The 17,109-nt window shown below is 44.2% G+C and overlaps 1 protein-coding gene across 2 annotated transcripts in view; it reads left to right on the plus strand.

The window, feature by feature from the left end:
• The window catches only part of DGKI (diacylglycerol kinase iota), a 395,126-nt gene that overhangs the window by 157,370 nt on the left and 220,647 nt on the right, over nt 1–17,109 (plus strand). For both annotated transcript variants that reach the window (XM_064487331.1, XM_031455444.2), the window contains exons 4-5: nt 11,792–11,866; nt 13,297–13,353. In XM_064487331.1, the coding sequence (XP_064343401.1) occupies nt 11,792–11,866; nt 13,297–13,353 (132 nt within the window). The remainder of the gene's footprint in view (nt 1–11,791; nt 11,867–13,296; nt 13,354–17,109) is intronic.

Below are 17,109 nucleotides of genomic sequence, written 5' to 3' on the forward strand. Positions count from 1 at the left end.
ACAGAAGTGCTTTCTTTTCTCCCAGTGGTCCTCCATGCCAGAGACCCAGAACAACAGATTCTGACCAATATTCTTGCTGCTGAGAGGCCCTCCTCTCGGCTGAAACATTATTCACATTAGTGCTTGCCCAGAACTACCACTGGCCCCCAGCTGACATTGTCTCTGTTTTTTAGGAGTTTTTGTTGTTGTACTTATCTCATATGCCAGGGAAATACAGATTTCAGAAGGCAGTGCCTTAAAGACACAAAGAAATGGAAAAGCCTGCTGTGATGAGGAGGTCTTTGGGCTTTGAAATCAAGTGACCTGGCTTTGAATCCAGGCTCTGGGATTTTCTAGTTGTGTGACACTGGTTGTTGTTTTAACCTCTTTAAGCCCCGGTTCACATCTGTAAAACGTGGGTCATTCCTGCTTCTAATGGTTGTTGCGGAAGGTAAGAGCTTGTGTAGTAACTGACAGCGTGGCTGGTCACAGGCGCTCCGTAAGAATCAGTTACTCTGGCGTTCCTCCTGGAGTGAAGGTGGTTCCAGTGGGTTGTCGGAAACTGACACCCAACAGGCAAGGCCAGGGCGCTAACTTTGGAGTGCCTTGGAGTCATCCCCTCTCTCGCACTGAATAAAATAGAGGGTGAAGCCACCAGCCCAGCTGACAGGCTGGCCTTGCTCTGAACCCTGTCTCCGTTCTCTTGGTCACTTACAGCACCCATCACTTTCAAGCCTTTAACAAAATCACTTCCTTCCTTGTCTGTCTGTCTCCACCATAAGCTCCACTGAGCTCGGGGACGTTGCCTGTCTTGTCTCCTGGATCTGAGCACGAGAACAGGGCCTGCACCGAGGGTCACCCTGCCCTTTTCACGGAATGAATTCAGTGATGTGATTGTTGAGAGAGGCACATATAGACACCTGTCACCAGATCAACCCTGCCATTTAAGTATCATTATACTTAGCATCCAGCATGTTTGAATTTCTGCCTTATTTTTAAGGCTCTTCGCAGGGAGAGTCCAGGCTCACCGCTAGCAGGCTCTTGCGGGGTTTTGAGTCCTGTTTAGCCTGTGTCATGTCGACTGCAGCCCTTGTTATTTGATTCTCCTGGAGGGTAGAGCCTGCTGTTTACCGTTCTTGGCGCAGGCGTGGTGTTGTGGTCACGGGGCTCTCAGGAGAACAAATCTAAAGCAGTCATGTCAAATATCATGGTTACCTATCTCCGTCAGTCTTATGCCTCCAGTATACCACTGGTAAAATGAGAGGGAAGTAGTAAGACGTAATGGAAAGAGATGGCTCTGGGTCAGGAGAACTTCATCCCACTCCTAGCTAATCTGTCCTGGGCAAGTTGTTCAGTCTCAGGGAGTCTCAGCTTTTCAGTGGTAAAGCGGGTGACTGGTACCCACCTTGTGTGGCTGAAGTGAGTTGTGTCTGTGGTGCACATAACATGCATATCATCCTGCCAGCCTCCCGGTAAATACTCTGTGGTCATGATGTCCTTGCTGAAAAATGGTACCAGTAGGTTGGTGTATGTGAATGAGAAACCACGTGACCAATTGGAGATACAGTGTTGGGTGAACTGTGACTGAAATGGTGATCCTCCTGGGCCAGACTGCCTGAAAGCCTTTGTCTTAACTGTGTCCTCAACAGCTTGGGATGTTGGAAATGGCAATGGCATGACAGATAATTTGCCACGACTTGGTATGGCTTCTTAAGGAGATACAGTCTTCCAGATTAAAGGAAATGTCTCTACATCATTGTTTAGAAATCTTGAACTGTCAACTTAAAGAAAAACAAGACAAAACAGTTCCATCTCTTTCTGCAAAGTAAAGTGATAATGAGAAGGTGTTAGGATTCCTGCTGTAAGATGACCTATGTGGTGCTTTCACACTAGAAAGGGTTAAAAGGCAAGCTTTGGTTGGTGTTTTCTAGTTCGTGTTAAGCGACAGAGTTCTGCTCTGCCCTTGATATTCTACCTCAGAACCAGACAGGTAAGCAACACTGCAGCACCATTTCCTGTTGTCTCTGTTACGACTCCTGTAGTACGTGCATCCTCAACCCGTATTTCCTGGAAGATTGTAAGTACACGTGTTTGTGTGTGTGAGGCCGTAATTGTGTCCACATCTACTTATTAGTGCCTGTATACTTGGAGTCATCTTTATACACATTTTTTGTACATCTAGAAACACTTCAGTTAATCTACAGTAAGATACATGGCAGCTTTGATCTGAGACAACTTTGAAGAGAGTATAAAAATTGAACAGAGAGCAGCCATAAAAGCAGCTGAAAAGAACCAAAGCAGGAATCTGGCACATGATAAAGTTAAAGCTATTGACTGGCCACCAACTGGCTTCTCATAGAAGCTAGAACCTGCTGGTGCCAAAGCTGAAACGCCCGGAGGAAACAAATGGGGAAGAAAGAAATGAGAAAAAGGCAAGCAGGCAGAAGAAAATCCACAGGGGAAACGAGAGAGGAGAGCGACGAAGTGGACACAGTCGATAATGGTAGTTATGGAAATACGGAGTGGCCTTGGGTAAGAGGAGAATCAGGAGTGGGAGATCGAATTATGGATTTTTGAAGATTTCTTGGGGTTCCTAGGCTGAAATCCCTTTCTCATGCATCGTGACCGTGCAGAGAGGCAGAAGGAATGCCTCAGTGGGGCGGCAGTCTGGGAGCAGTCAGTGAGGGGCACACGGAGCATCCCACAGCCTGGCTCTGAGTGCAGCTGTGTGTTGGTCTCTTTGCATTAAATTTGCACCGGCCAATACAGATTTAGCAGGCCATTCATCATCCTTTTCATAAGTAATAGCTGTGATCTGTATTTGGTTTATATCTCAATAACTGTACCTGAATTTTATGTAGGTTTACGGAAGATCGTAGACTAGTTACCCAATCAAGTTCCAAGAGGTAGACATCTGCTAAGATTCACGGGGTAGTTTTCCATTAAAGCCCATCTGAGAAGCTTTGTACCTATCACTATCTCTCATTCAAAAAAGATGTGCTAAATCCACTAACACAAGCCACTTTTAAATCACTCAAAGAGAATGATTCAATATGAATTTCAATATAAGGGTAAACTATTGAGGTACAGACATGAACCTTTTTTTCCCTCCTAAAATGAACCCTGTGCCATTCTGACCACCACTTTTTCCAGTCCTAATCAAATGGTCAAAACAAAGTGAGGTGTCATTCTTTATGCCCAGCCCTCAGTTTTAGCTATCTAGTAATACACTATCTAGTGATTTGGTTCTTACCAAATCGTTTCCCCTGTAAGCCCTGGCTGACTGCTTTTCAGGAGGAAAGGTTTTCATGCGTTGTTCTGGTTCTCAAGTGCAGCTCACAAAATCCTTTCCCTTCCCTTGGCTTTCTGCTCCAAGAGTTTGGTTTTCTTTCTCTTCAGATGAAAACTCTGAAATGAACTGGCTGTTGGGGAAATAGAAAACTTTGATTCATGTGCAAACAAGGATGAACAGTGGGGCGCTTTTCTGCTTCTCTGTGGCTCTAGGGAAGCCGGGTATAGACCCCTATGTGCCTTAGCTCAGGTGGGTCCTGCCTACCCTAGATTTACGTGTGCCTCTGAGGCTCCTCAGGGGAGGCGGCTCTGGAAACATCAACACTTCACATGCAAAGTGCTTCAGACCACGTGTTCCTCAGAACAGACAAAATGCACTGTTTGATGAGCATGTTAAGTGAGTTTTCCTGCAGTACTTACAGAGGCAGTCCCAACCATAACACAGCCCGGGAGTGTGGTGTGCGTGGTTAGCTGGTGCACATGCCGGCAGCACACTGACCAAGGAGGCATGGAGCCTTCCTTGGCTGTCAGTTATTCTCCTGAAAGATTTGAGGCTCAGATGTGAGAAATCTCCCTTTCCTTTACGGGAGACGTGCGTGTGTAAAAAAAAAATTAATGTCTTCATTGTCTTCACTATGACCAGCAAGACCTTGTGGGATCTGGCCTCATCTTCACTGAGTTTCCTCCCCTCTGGCACCACCTGCTCCTCAGGGCCCCGTTCCTCTGGGCTTTGCACTTGCTGTTCCCTTTGCCTGGAACACTTTCTCCCCAGATAACTTAACTACCTGGCAAACTCCCACACTTCCTTCTGGTGTTTTGTTTCTTTTCCTTTTTCTTTTTGTTTTCTTTTTAAATTTTTATTGGAAATATAGTTGATTTACAATATTGTGTTAGTTTTTGGTGTACAGCTGAGTGATTCAGTTTTACATATACACATGTATGTATTCCTTTTCAATAGAGGTTGTTACAAGATACTGAATGTAGTTCCCTGAGCTATATACAGTAGGACCTTGTTGTCTATCTATTTTATGTATAGTAGTGCATATCTGTTAATCCCAAACTCCTAATTTATCCCTCTCCAGCCCCTCAACCCTCTCCCCTTGGGTAACCATAAGTTTATTTTCTATGGCTGTGAGTCTCTCTCCTTCTGATGTTTCTTAAAATGTATCTTCTCAGTGAGCCCTTTCCTGGCCAACCTGTCTACAACTTCAACTTTCCCCTATTCCTGACACTCCCTACCCACTGTTTTCTCTTTAATTGTTGTCTTCAGCACTGACTTCTATCAGCATATCTTGCATATCAGCATATCTGTCTCTTCCAGGAGAATGTAAGCTCCATGAGATTTAAAAAAAAATTGTTTTAAATGTTTTATTTACTGCTGAATCCCCAGTGCCTGGGAGTAGGTGCTCAGTATTTATTCGTTGACTGAATTAATGTATTACTCGTCTCAGTTCCTTTTGTCTTCTTCCTTCTGCTTTCAGATAGTGCTGTATCCTGCCACCAGATTTAGTGATGATTTTTGGCCACATGTGTGCCAGAAACTATCAGTGCCCCTTTGCCTTTTAGGTTCCAGTTTGTGTTTCTCAGTCTACATTTAAGGAAATGTAGACTTCATCAAACTTTTCTCAATTCACCTTTTAGCCTAATCTGCATCACCCAGCTGGGACTTCTGTTTGGGAAGGCCAGCCTACGTGCTGGCCCCAGTTCCAGGTAGCATGTTTCTTCCCCACCCCCACAGCTTGCCACCCAAGTAAATATTCCAAAGTCTCACTGGCCTGTAGATACAGGTGAGATCACAGGAGCGGCCGTAATGCAGACTTCCTGCTCTTAGCGCTACCCATTTACCTCGGACCTCAGCCTCCTGCAAACTCACCTTCCCACCAGGTGTCTCTGCGATGCCTCCGAAGATGTCACCTCTGTGCTCACTGCGGAGCCTCTACCCCATTTTCCCTTTGATGTTTATGAAGGTCTTGTGTCCCTCAAGCATCTTTAGGGCGCCTTGTTCTCTCTTCTTTTGGGACTGCCTATCATGAGACTGCCTGTGTCCTAGTGGGCATTTTGTCTCATAATTCCAAAGCCACCAGTTCTCCAGACTGGGGTTGGGCTGGGGGCTTATTGAGGAGAAAGCCTGACTCTGCAAACCCTTTCCCCTTTCTTCCCTCCCTCCTCCCTTCCAGAATATCTGTCGAACCCTATTATGTGTCAGGCGGTAGACCTGGTGTTGGATTTGAGCAGTATGGAAACACAGAGGAACCTCCCTCTTCTTGGAACCCTAGACCTTTCAGACCCTTGCGACACACAGCCTGTGCCCACCCCCCCCCACCTCTGTGGACACCCCACTCCACCTGACCCCTCACCCAGGCACACACAGAAGCCACCGCATCCCACCGTCCAGCCTGGTGCCCAGCAGCTCCTGCAAATGGACGCCTGTGAGCGACTGGCTCGGCGCCCCATCGGGCACGCAAGCGCAAGCCAGCTCAGTGCCTTTCAGGAGGCGTCAGTGCCTGCTACGTGGAGAGATGGAACGTCTCTCTCCCTGTTGGAATGCCCTTGGTGTTTCAGATGTATCCATCGCTTAAGGCCCAGTTCAAGCATTTGCTTTCTTCTGTTAGGTCCTTTTTTACTGACTCAGCCCCTGAGGTTTTACCCTCCTCTAAATTACAGCTTTTATTGTCTGAGCTGTTCATTTAGCATTTAGCACTCATGGCCTTCTCCTGTTGATGACCTTTTCTTTCCAGTCCTCCTTGTCCCCTCAAGTGGCTCGTCAGCTTCTCCCAGGATGGACAGAAGCATCTTTCTCTTTATTTCCTTCACTGCACTCAGAATGCCAAGATTGTTTCAGCTACGTGGAAAATTCACTTCTGTAGGACCCCTCAACCATCCTGAACCCAGAGAACTGGCGTGTGCAGGTTTAGGTGGACTGGTACATGAGCATTGCATGAGTGCTTCCCGACCTCCTGTTGCTCCTGCTCCTTTTCCCCCCATATTTTCTGTGGTGCTTTTGGCATCATTAAGTGTCTAGGGTGAGGGCATACCTCAGAGGGATTCACCCTTACTGACTCCTGTCCAGAGGACCCGTGGCACAAACACGTGGGGCCCTAACAGATGAAGGCTTTGCGTCTCCACTATGGACAGCGGTACTATGGCTGAGGGCTGGCACCCTTTAACCCAGAGCAAGGGCTCCCTGCAGGAGACCCCCTGGGAAGAGCTCCAAGACACCTCCCCCGAGGGCCACAGACTCCTCTGGACGTGTGACATCTTTGCTTCCTGGTCTGGGCTCATGAAATCCAGACACCACAGAGAGACTCACTTATGTAATGAAGAGCCATCAGAGTGGTGTGCTGGACCTTCAGCTAGCCACCCTCTTGATTTGTCCAAAATGTCCTGTATTCTTTTTGAGGAAAAGAGGTGCTGACATGTGTGGCTGTGGAGTCTGTGTGTTGGCCCTGAAATCCTGTTAATGGAACTTCCAGATAATGTCATTCTTCATTTTTCCTAACACCACTTTACGGACTGAATCCCAGGCTCCCCAGAGGAGCAGAACTTGCCAAGTATGCTTGTCATTTCTTCTAATTAGGTTTTTAAATAAATCAAAGAACTCCTGTTTTCATTTACCTAGGATTATGGAGCAGCAATGTTCTTGTTTGTGTTGCCCAGAGAGGCAGTCCCCCCTGAAAGGACACTGAACTCCTGACACTTGAAAGGCTTGGGAAGTTTCCTTACATCCATTTTACTGAGTAGTCCAGTCCCCATTTGGAGAGGAAAAGGATGGCCCCGACTCCTCCCCAGTCAAAGTGCTCCTGTAGACTGAGCTTTGTGTCCAGAAGGGAGGATGGAATTCTTCTGCTGTTTCTACTTTGCCTGACTCCCAACCCTTTGTTTCTTGGCATGATTCTTCTGATCTGGGAAATGCAAAGAGGCTGAGAAACCACTGGGGAGATGGCAGCTGGGGTGGAGGTTGCAATAGTAAACCCACCCCATCAGCCTCATCCACCCCTCTTTTCCTGGGTTTTGTCCGCTCAGTACCCCATCCGTCCTTCCCCAAGTGCCTCCTCGACCCCCTTCCCCACTCCCAGTGTGGCTGGACTCCTGCCAGGAGCCCCTTCCCTAGCCACTCATCCTTTTATCACTGTGGCCTTATGATAAGGGTGCAGCTAATGGAAGAGGTGACTCCTTGCACTAGATCTGTGAGCCTGCAGCCGGGGAACTCTGTCTCGGGTGAGATGCTGCCAGGCTCAGACTTTGGTTTGGCCAGCAGGAGGCACTGGTCTCTGCCAAGAAAGGGTTGCCATGTGGGCTCTGGAGACGAAGTGTTTCCCCCTCCTCCTCCACTTCTGGTCCCTGGTGATTAAACTGGTATGTGTGTGTGTGGGCAGAGGCGGGGAGGTTGTCCTTAAGACTACAGTGGGAGACATGTGGTCAGCAGCCTGGGTAACCAGCCCAGTCTCCAGGGAGAAATGAGGTTTGGTGCCTGCTTATTGGGAAGGGGCGTGGCCAGCCTTGTTGTACACGCTTCTTGGGGTCAGACTTCAGACTACTGGGGTGATATTTGACTTCTGTTACCTTGGGCCATAAGGAGGCCCCAACCTTTCACAAATCATAAGCCTGTGAAACTAGGTTTCCCTTAATTCCTCCTTTTTCCTTCCCTCCCCCCCTCCCTTCTCTGTCTTTCTATCAAGTGCTGTTAACTACCATCAGATATTCAGTGCTACTTAGCAGAAATCACACTCCTTCCTCAAAGGAAGAAAACAGTTTTCTTGATGATACAGATGGATCAGGGACTTACGTGCTAAGGAAGTGAGTAGTGGGGATAGGATTAGCTAGTAAACGCTTTTGCAGGGACAGTTATATGCTTCTACCACTGCTTGCCTCCGGTCGTTTTGTCCCCACTCCAGCTTCCGCCCCAGAGCCAGGGGTCTAAGGCTCTGACTGTTTTACTTCCATGATTGATGTGGGCTGAGGTTGGCTGAGGGACTGTCCCTGCTTGGAATGCCAGTAGCGCCTGCAGCATAGGAAGCGTGTGGGGCCAAGTCAGAACTTTGAATGTGTTTTCCACCAGTCAGTGTTGGGACCGCTACTTAGATTACGTCCACCATCCTAAAGCATCACATATCATTCTGTCATCATCACACAGGTAGATTATGATCATAATATAATGGGATGTAAGCTCTATTATAGCCTAAGTTGTCTTAGTTTTCACTGATGTGCTCCCCACACCACTAGTTTTCACAGATGTCACACACACACAGACACACACACACACACAATTACAAATTAATGGATTTCCTTTGACAAAATCAGGGAACCCTTAGTAGAAGTAAGGGCCCTGAGGTTACCTGATCTTTGAAACAATAAGCCTAATTGGCCTTTAAATTCACTGATGAGAATGAATTATTAAATTTTGTAACTAATTTAAAGGCATGGTTGGGTCCCAGGCCATATTTATTTTTTAAATTATATTTTTTGTGCAAAGTTCTGTGACAACTCTTTCCCAGTATGAAGAATAAAAAGCCTGCTGACTCAATTTTAATGACCTTTCTTGATTTATCATTTTTCATAGTGAAGGAAGCATTGACTTAAGAGATTTTAAATAAAAAGCAAACATTTACAGTATTTAGACTGTCCACACTCCTGCATTTTATCTTTGTATTTAGTTTAAATCTTGCAAATAAAAATTGGACCATAACCAAGCATGAATTGAGCAACTTCTACCCAGAAGCTTATTATCCAGCTACTTCAGATAACTTTAATGAGTTGAAATATAGTCATAAATTAAGAAGTCAGATGTTAAGATTTCTGACTCCCTAGAACAGTTTTCATAAATTGAGAAACTAAAATCCATGTGTTACAGAAAAGGACCTGAGGCCTTCATTCAGAATTTGTTCACTTAATTTTGCATATGATTATAAACCTTAATTAGATGATTTATCAGATTATAAGCTGTTTAGAAGCTGTCATTTAGGAAATTGAGGGCAATGAAAGTCAGGCACAGTGACATTGAAAGAACAGCTAGCCCGATAGAAAGAAAAACGCCTGTTCTTTGTAGTAAAATTCATCATATTGTAGTGTTTATGAAGAAAAATTCAGATTATACTTTATATATTCTGCCTCAGAAGGCACAGAAGTATGTATTCTATTTTATGGGGGTCTTTTTAGAATTCAGTATTGTTTAGATAGAATCAGTTTCATAACATAAAGCCATTTTCTTCACATATTATCATCGAGAATATTGCACTTGAATTATGCCATGTGAATGGTATCAGTGTACTTACATGTCGTCCCAGGAAGCGGAGAGAGAATGTGTCTTAACCTACTGGGTCCCAAACACTTCCAGGCAAGATCCCTTATTCAAAAGAGACTCTGACTTGGAATCTAGATGGAAAACAAGGCAAGGAAATCAGGGCTCCTGGCTTCAGTGAGTGCACGTTTGTCCCTTCCCACCACGCCAGTGACTTCGTAGGACCCCACATGGAGCCCTTGGAATTCTGCAGAATCAGGGCAGAGCACAAGGCCAGGCACAGAGCTAGCCCAGGGCAGGAGTTACTGGTAAGGAAGGAGGTTTCTCTAGCCCATCAGCGGTTGCTACCGGGAAAGTGTCGTTTTGCTTGTCAGCAGTGTAATCTACTAGGGGTTTTGTGGATGCCAAGCAGAATGAAATCAGCTCCCTACATCACTATAACTCTTGGGACCCCGTGAGTTTTCTGCAGGTGGTGCTAAAGCAGTGATCCCCTCTAGGCGTTCCAGAACAAGTAAGAGAGCAACAGTAGTTTGCTTATGGATACTCAACCCATGAAAATTTGCAAATGAGAATTTTATTATTGTTGCCTTGAGTGATGCTGCCACTGCTGCTCCTGCTCCCAGATGTTCGTGTTCTCCCTCCCCTTCTCCATCCCCTTCCCCTCCTTCCCCATCCACCTCGCTTCTTCCTTTTTCATGAAGCCAAGACATTTTTCAGTAGTGTAGCTAGATGCTTGGGTTTCCCTTATTTGTTTTTTTGCAAAATCATTCATTTGCCAAAATTCCTTAAGGTTCCAAACCATGTTCTTTCCTCAGGCAGAGGGAAGCCCAGAGTAATTAAAGCATTCGCAAGCAGGGTACCTAAACCTTAGCTGGCAGGTATCAAGACGGGTTTCGTTGCCGCAGTACTGAGGTGTCCTGGGTGCTTGGCTGGTGGCTGATGACACGGGGGAGACCCCATGTTAAATGGGCAGAGACATTAGGGAGGCAGGAGGCTATGGTTTCTTTCCCGATTCTGCTCCTTTCAAAGTGCTTGTTGGCAGTCCTTCGCGGCTCCTTTGGTAACAGCAACACATCAATTTTTAGCTCAAAATCTCTATCTCGGTGAGGGAAGCCAGTCCCCAGAAGATACTCTATATGAGCGCCTTTGTTAAGGACAGGGACTCGGGGCCTTTCACACTTGGATGCTTTGATAGCCTGTTTCACAGACTGGCTCTGTTGTAATAAGTTTCTTTCAGTGCTCAAACCTCAGATTATTCATGCAGACCCACCTTTTAGCCTGTCCTCCACAGAAAGACCTGAGCAGTTCTGGTTCACATTTTACATGGCACTGGGAACGCTGGATCAGGAAATTTCCACCCATTCCTTTCTTTCTCTGCTGCTTGTTTTTTTATCGTGGGGGAAAAGGTAGACCTCAGAAAGTGTTTTTACTGTGGGTTTGAGCTGGTACTGACTGTCAGAGAGGCCAAACTGTGTAATGCTTCCAAGCATGACCTGGTATCGGACTAATTGGCCTGTGCTCTAAATATCTGACCTCAGGCATATCCTCTACTGTGCCTCAGTTTTCTCATCTGAAAAAATGGTGGTAAGACTAGTACCTATTTCTTACCATGGTGAGGATTAAATGAGTGAAGTGAAGTTTGTGAAGTGCTTACAGGAAATCCTGGCACGTAGCAATTAGTAAATTCATGTTAGCTGCTGCTGTTTTTATTGTTGTTGTTGTTATTATTATTATTTGTAAAAGCTAGACTGGTCTTTTTGCTTTTTGGAAGATTTGGTCAAAACCCCAATTACCTTGGAATAAAAGCCTAAGATGGTGGTCCCTTGAGATGTAGAGTCTGGCTGTCGGGAAAGAATGCTTGTTTTAAACCTAGACCTGTGTTGGGATGTTGGCCTTGCCCCTTAACTATTTGAGTGAAAATGAAAAAAAAATGAAAAAAAATGAAAAAAAGGAGGTTAATGCCTACAATGTTAGGTTATGAAACTTAGGAAAAACAGAATGAAGAGCTTGGTTCATATTATCTGCTCGACATACAGTAGATAGTATAGTTATATTTTAAAGAGGAAATCTAGGCCACCCTCAGTCGTGGGGATGTGGGCTCCTCTCCTAGGTAGGTCAAAGGACTGTTGATGAAGTTTGTCATATTAATGAATGCTTAAGATGAAGTTTTAAATTCGTTTATATTTGCTTCACTTAATATACTGGATACTCTCTTTACTACCAGGGAACTTGACAGAACAGATCGTTAACATTTCTTCTTCTGTTTTGGGTTGACTGTTACAGAAATCAGCTCTCCGGAGGAAGTGTGCCGTGTGTAAGATCGTGGTCCACACTGCATGCATCGAACAGCTAGAAAAGGTGAGACAGCGCCACCTGCTGCAACTTGTGCTACCCTGCAAGTGTTTGGACTTCAAGACCAGGTGTCATTCTCCATTTACAACTTTTTGAAAACAATGCCCTTTTCAAAGCCTGGAAGTCCAGTGTTATCACCAGATGAATGATGGAAGGATAATGCTTAAGGCTCATTCACTCTATTGTTTGCTGAAGTACATAATTTGATAGCATTTTATGTTGACCCTTGGGAAAAGGAATAGGAAGGTTGGGAATAAAGCCTGGTATGTGCTGATTTTCTTCACAATGACAAGTGTTGTTATTCACCCAGGGGATTTTCCACAAGATGTTTTGTCTTAAAGAAAAAAAATTCCTTAAGCTCTTTAAAATCATTGTTTAGATATGTCTGACCTTTGTGAGTTTACTTCTTCCTAAAGTGGCTGCAAGGGAGAGAGAGGCAGGCCAGGAGCCAGGGCTCATTTCCTGCTGTGAACAGAGTTCCTGCTGGCACAGTGTTAATGTGTGGGTGGGGCTGGAGTGGCATCCTGGGGGTGTCTTTCCTCCAGAAGAAGTGGATTCTGCTTGGTCCATTTATCTGTCATCAGCCGAGGGAAAGGCTCCAGTAGTGAGTCCTCTGCCATCATTTCCACGTGGGATTCTTCTGAGCATTATCTGTGATCTTGAGCTGCCATGTGTAAATGTATTAAATATTTCAGTCCCCTGTGATAGTCATTTAGTTTTAGTGAATCATCAATTATTGCCAACTCATATTTTGTGGGAATGACTAGTAATATTATATATATATGTGTGTGTATGTGTGTGTGTGTGTGTGTGTGTGTGTGTGTGTGTGTGTGTGTATGTATGTGTATATGTATTTATTTTGCTGTCCTGACCCCATTTACTCATTTCCTACTTTATTCCTACACTTCTCTCACCTTATCAAGTACCTAAAGAAGATGTGAATGTGCTGGGAGACCTCCCCATCTAAAAGAAATGGAGTGCTGATACTTAAGAATAGTTGTTTGTGTGTTGGTGAATCATCTTTATCATATTAAAATTTCTTACATTTGTATTTTCTTGGTTTTAAAATCTAAAACACAGCTGTATGATTTCAGCTGCCATATATTTTTCCTCTGCCTCTTTATTATCTCAGTTTCTTAAATTTATGATGTCAGAGCGTTACTGTCTGAAGATACTTTGATTTCATCAATGAGAGTGAAGAGACACAGATTGGAGATTCCAAGATCACTTGGGATCTCTGTAGATTATCTAAGATGACGATTTCAAAACACTAAGAATAGTGTTAAACTTTGTTCCTCATTCTTTGGGTTGTTTTTGGGTTTTTTTGTTTTTTTCCTGGAGTTCAATATCTGTCACTGTTGATTGTTTTCAGTAGATAACTCACTCTGGTCAGGTGCTTATCCCTAATATAATATACTTTTCTTTTTAAATGACAGATTAATTTCAGATGTAAACCAACATTTCGAGAAGGGGGCTCAAGATCGCCAAGAGAAGTAAGTATTTTAGAGTTCTGTTTCAAACACTGTCTTTTATTTCCCATTGATTCATTGGATTCATAGATATTCACCAGGGATTAAAAAAGTAAAGTCTGTCTTCCTCCATCCTACATCACTTTATCTTTTTAAATTTTTTTGGTTGGGGGAAGTAATTAGGTTTACTTGTTTTTTTATTTTTAGAGGAGGTACTGGGGATTGAACCCAGGACCTCATGCATGCTAAGCATGCGCTCTACTGCTTGAGCTACACCCTCCCCCCCTAGCTTTTTATCAATACATCATCTGATACAATCAATAAAATCCCCAAGTGTCTTCCATATGTGAGTACTGCCCTTTATTCTTCTCATGGAATATATTTAAGACCTAAGGTCTTATTGAATGAACCAGGGAGCAGGCGGTGGTAGAATTGAAGAGGTAAGAAAGAAATAGCATTTTTTGGCTTTTGGCCCATTTTAATTCCGCCTTGAAGAAGTAGCAGCTAAACTGAGACCCAAGGGAATGATCTAAGCGAAGGTGCGGGAAGAGGGAGGTCTGGAGGTGAGTGAGAGCCTCTGGGCAGCAGGAACACATGCTCACAAGTGCAGCAGGGAGAAAGGACATGCGAGTAAGACCTCAGATCCAAGAGGTAAACGGGCTGGACCTTGAAGGGCCTTGTAAGCAAGGTTGCAAGTTGAGAGTCTCGTCATCCTAGTACTTAGAGGGGGCATTAAACTATTTTAAGCAGAAAATATTATTCTGGTCTCAGTGTGGCAGGAGTACCACGTAGTACAAGAGTAGCAATATTGGAGGCATGGAGAAAACTGAGGGAGCTATTCTCATAATTGAGGCAAGAGATAATGGTGACCTGAACTAAGAACAGTATTGGGGTGGAGAAAATTGGTAAATGTGAATTTGAAGGAAACAAGATAGACAGGATGTAATAATTGACTGGATTTTGAACACAAAGACAGGGAAGCTCAGAATAAACCAGGGTTCTGCTCTGAAAAACCAGTTAGATGTTGGCAAATGAGTTGCTTGGACGATGGGGTAGGGATGTAATGAGTTCAGCTGTAACGCTCTCAAGTTCGAGATATCCTTGAGGCCCGCAGTTGAGATGCCCAAAAGAAAGCGGAGTAGGTGTGTGAGTACAGAGCATAGGAGAAGATTGGGCTGGAGGTTAGACCTTGATGACTTGTCAGCATGTCGAGATAGTAAATAAAGCTATGAGAGTAGACGACTGGGTAGAGTAGGCATAGGACATGTCTGAGTACAGAGAGATGTTAATGGCAGTTAATGAAAAAGACACCGAGGAAGAATGATTTCATTGTTACTGATGGATACAAAGAGCCTGGGAGGAAACATGGAGTGAGAATAGGTTGAGAGGGAAGGTTGTGAAAGAGAGAAAAACAGTTGTCCCTGTCAGTTGTCCTCTCCCACTGTGCTTGTCTGTTATGTCAGCAAGAGGAAGGTTATGGGTCCTACGCAGGGTGGGGGAAGTCTAAGAAAAATGACAGGGTTGTGGTTACCCTCGATGCCACCCGCGTGCACCGTAGCAATGCTAGGGGATAACTCAGTGATAGCTCAGATGGAGGAGAAATGTTATTTAGGACAATAGAAGAAATCGTTTTGTGTTTTTAAGATGGATTTTATGAATTTCTTACCAGAGGACCCATATGTCTGCCTTTGGCTTCCTGTCCTGTAATTTCTCTTCTCTCTGGATAGATCGTTGTAATAGTCTGTGCAATTTTCTAATGCAAGGATTTTTTGTTCATTTGTTTTCAGTAATTGGTGTTATTTCTCTTCTAGGAAGCCAGACCTTCCATAAGTGTTTTCAATGCCTTCCCTTGTCTTCATAGCAGGGACTTGATATTTCTTCCATTCCTACATTTTCAACTCCCCACCCTCCCTCTAGAGTATGTCCATCAGCATAAACATCCTCTAATAGCTCCCATCTCAAAACAAACAAACAAACAAAATTATTCCTTAACCACCAACTGTCCTAACTGCAGCTCTAATTCTTGGCTTCGTGTTCAGTGCTAAACTTCCAGAAACTGTTAACTATATAAATTTGTTTTCAGTGTGTCCCCTCCTAGGCATTTTAACCTGTTCTGATCTGGGTTTTACTCTATCCATTCACTGAAATTGCTTTTTTTATGTTGCCAAAATCTCCCTGATGCCAAATCTGTTAGATATTTTTCTGTTCTCTTATCCAATCGTTCACATGTACTCAAAATATTCAGTACTTCATCTGTCTTGAAGTGCTCACCTGTCTGGACATCTTTCCTAATGTTCCTCTGATTTCACTGGACGGTCCTTTCATTCTCACTCCCTGATTTCTGCGTGTTCACTGGGCGTGGTACTTGGCCACGTTCTGTCCACTGTTGTTGGGAGAGCTTTCAGTATTATGCCACGACTGTTGGCTTTTAGTCACGTATCTGGGCTGGTAACACCTAACTTCACGTTTCCAGCCCACACTTCCTGGAGTTGATATGCCCAGTGACTGTATCACAGTCATCTCAAATGTAATACACTAGAAACTGTTTCCATCACCATGAAACTGTATTTTTCAATTCTTTTGTACCTCAGAAAAGGAGAGGGCTATTGGACCAGTTGAGAAACTGGGGGATCATAGTGATTACTTCTCCAAGGTCCTCACCACATTGAATTCATTTGCCAGCCCTATCAATTTTATTTATAAAATATGTTTCACACCATTCATTTATCTCCATTTCTTTTGTCAATACCTTAGACTAAGGACCCATGATCTATCTCACTTTTGACCACTGCAATATCTTCTCTAAGATTGTTTAATTTTCCCCTTCAGTCCACCATGATTTAAGAGAGTGATTTTTTTTTAAATGAAAATGGAATTAGATCATTTTCCAGCTTAGAACTTTTCAGTGGTTTCCAAGTCATTTAGGGGGAACCAAACCCCTTCTCTTGGCACAAAAAGGCCAAGGTTCTGCAGAGGCTGGCCCCAGCCTACTTCTCCCAACCCATCCAGCTGCCACACAGATCTTCTCTCAGTTCCTGAGGTCTGTGTCCACATTCCTCACCTTCAGGTCTTTGTGTATTTCATTGCTATGCTGGAGATCTCTTTGCATGGCTAGTAGTTTCTTACAGTGAGACCTCAGCTCAAATATTACCCCTCAGAGGTCTTTCTTGATGACCACCTCTAAATAGGTTGCACCTTGTTCTTTATCAAAGCATCTTGTGTGTTGTATTGTGTGTTGCTCACTTGCTTAATGCTGTCCTCCTATACCGTAAGCTTTGGGAGGTCACGCATGGGTTTTTCCCAACTCATTGTTCCAGGCAGGACACAGAGGGAGGATGTGATCAATGAATATCTTTTGACTGAATGAATTTATAAAGGGGTTAATTTCTCCCCAAACATCTAAGAACTCCTGGTCTAAAAGGACAGTTTGAAGATGACAATTATGACAGAGTGTGACCCACTGAGAGATTCTTAATGAAGAGACTTTAGGCAGTTTAATGTAAATGAAAGAAACAATCACTTTAGAATTAGTTTGACCTGGGTTCAGATGACCCCCCTGCCTCTCTTCCCCTCAGTGATGCCTCCAGGGCTGGGATCTGGAGCAGGGCGGTTCATTACTGCCCCATAGGCTTTGTGGGGTGTCCGATACATGGAGGTTTTTAATGAATATTGGGTGGGCTCCTCTAAGCTGAAACTTTCTGGGTGGACCTCCATTTTCTTAGCCATAAGATGCATGGATTGGTCTATAATTTCTAAGATCCATTCAAAAGCTTTACGAAT

The sequence above is a fragment of the Camelus dromedarius genome, chromosome 7 (genome assembly GCF_036321535.1).
Source record: "Camelus dromedarius isolate mCamDro1 chromosome 7, mCamDro1.pat, whole genome shotgun sequence".
NCBI lineage: Eukaryota > Metazoa > Chordata > Mammalia > Artiodactyla > Camelidae > Camelus > Camelus dromedarius.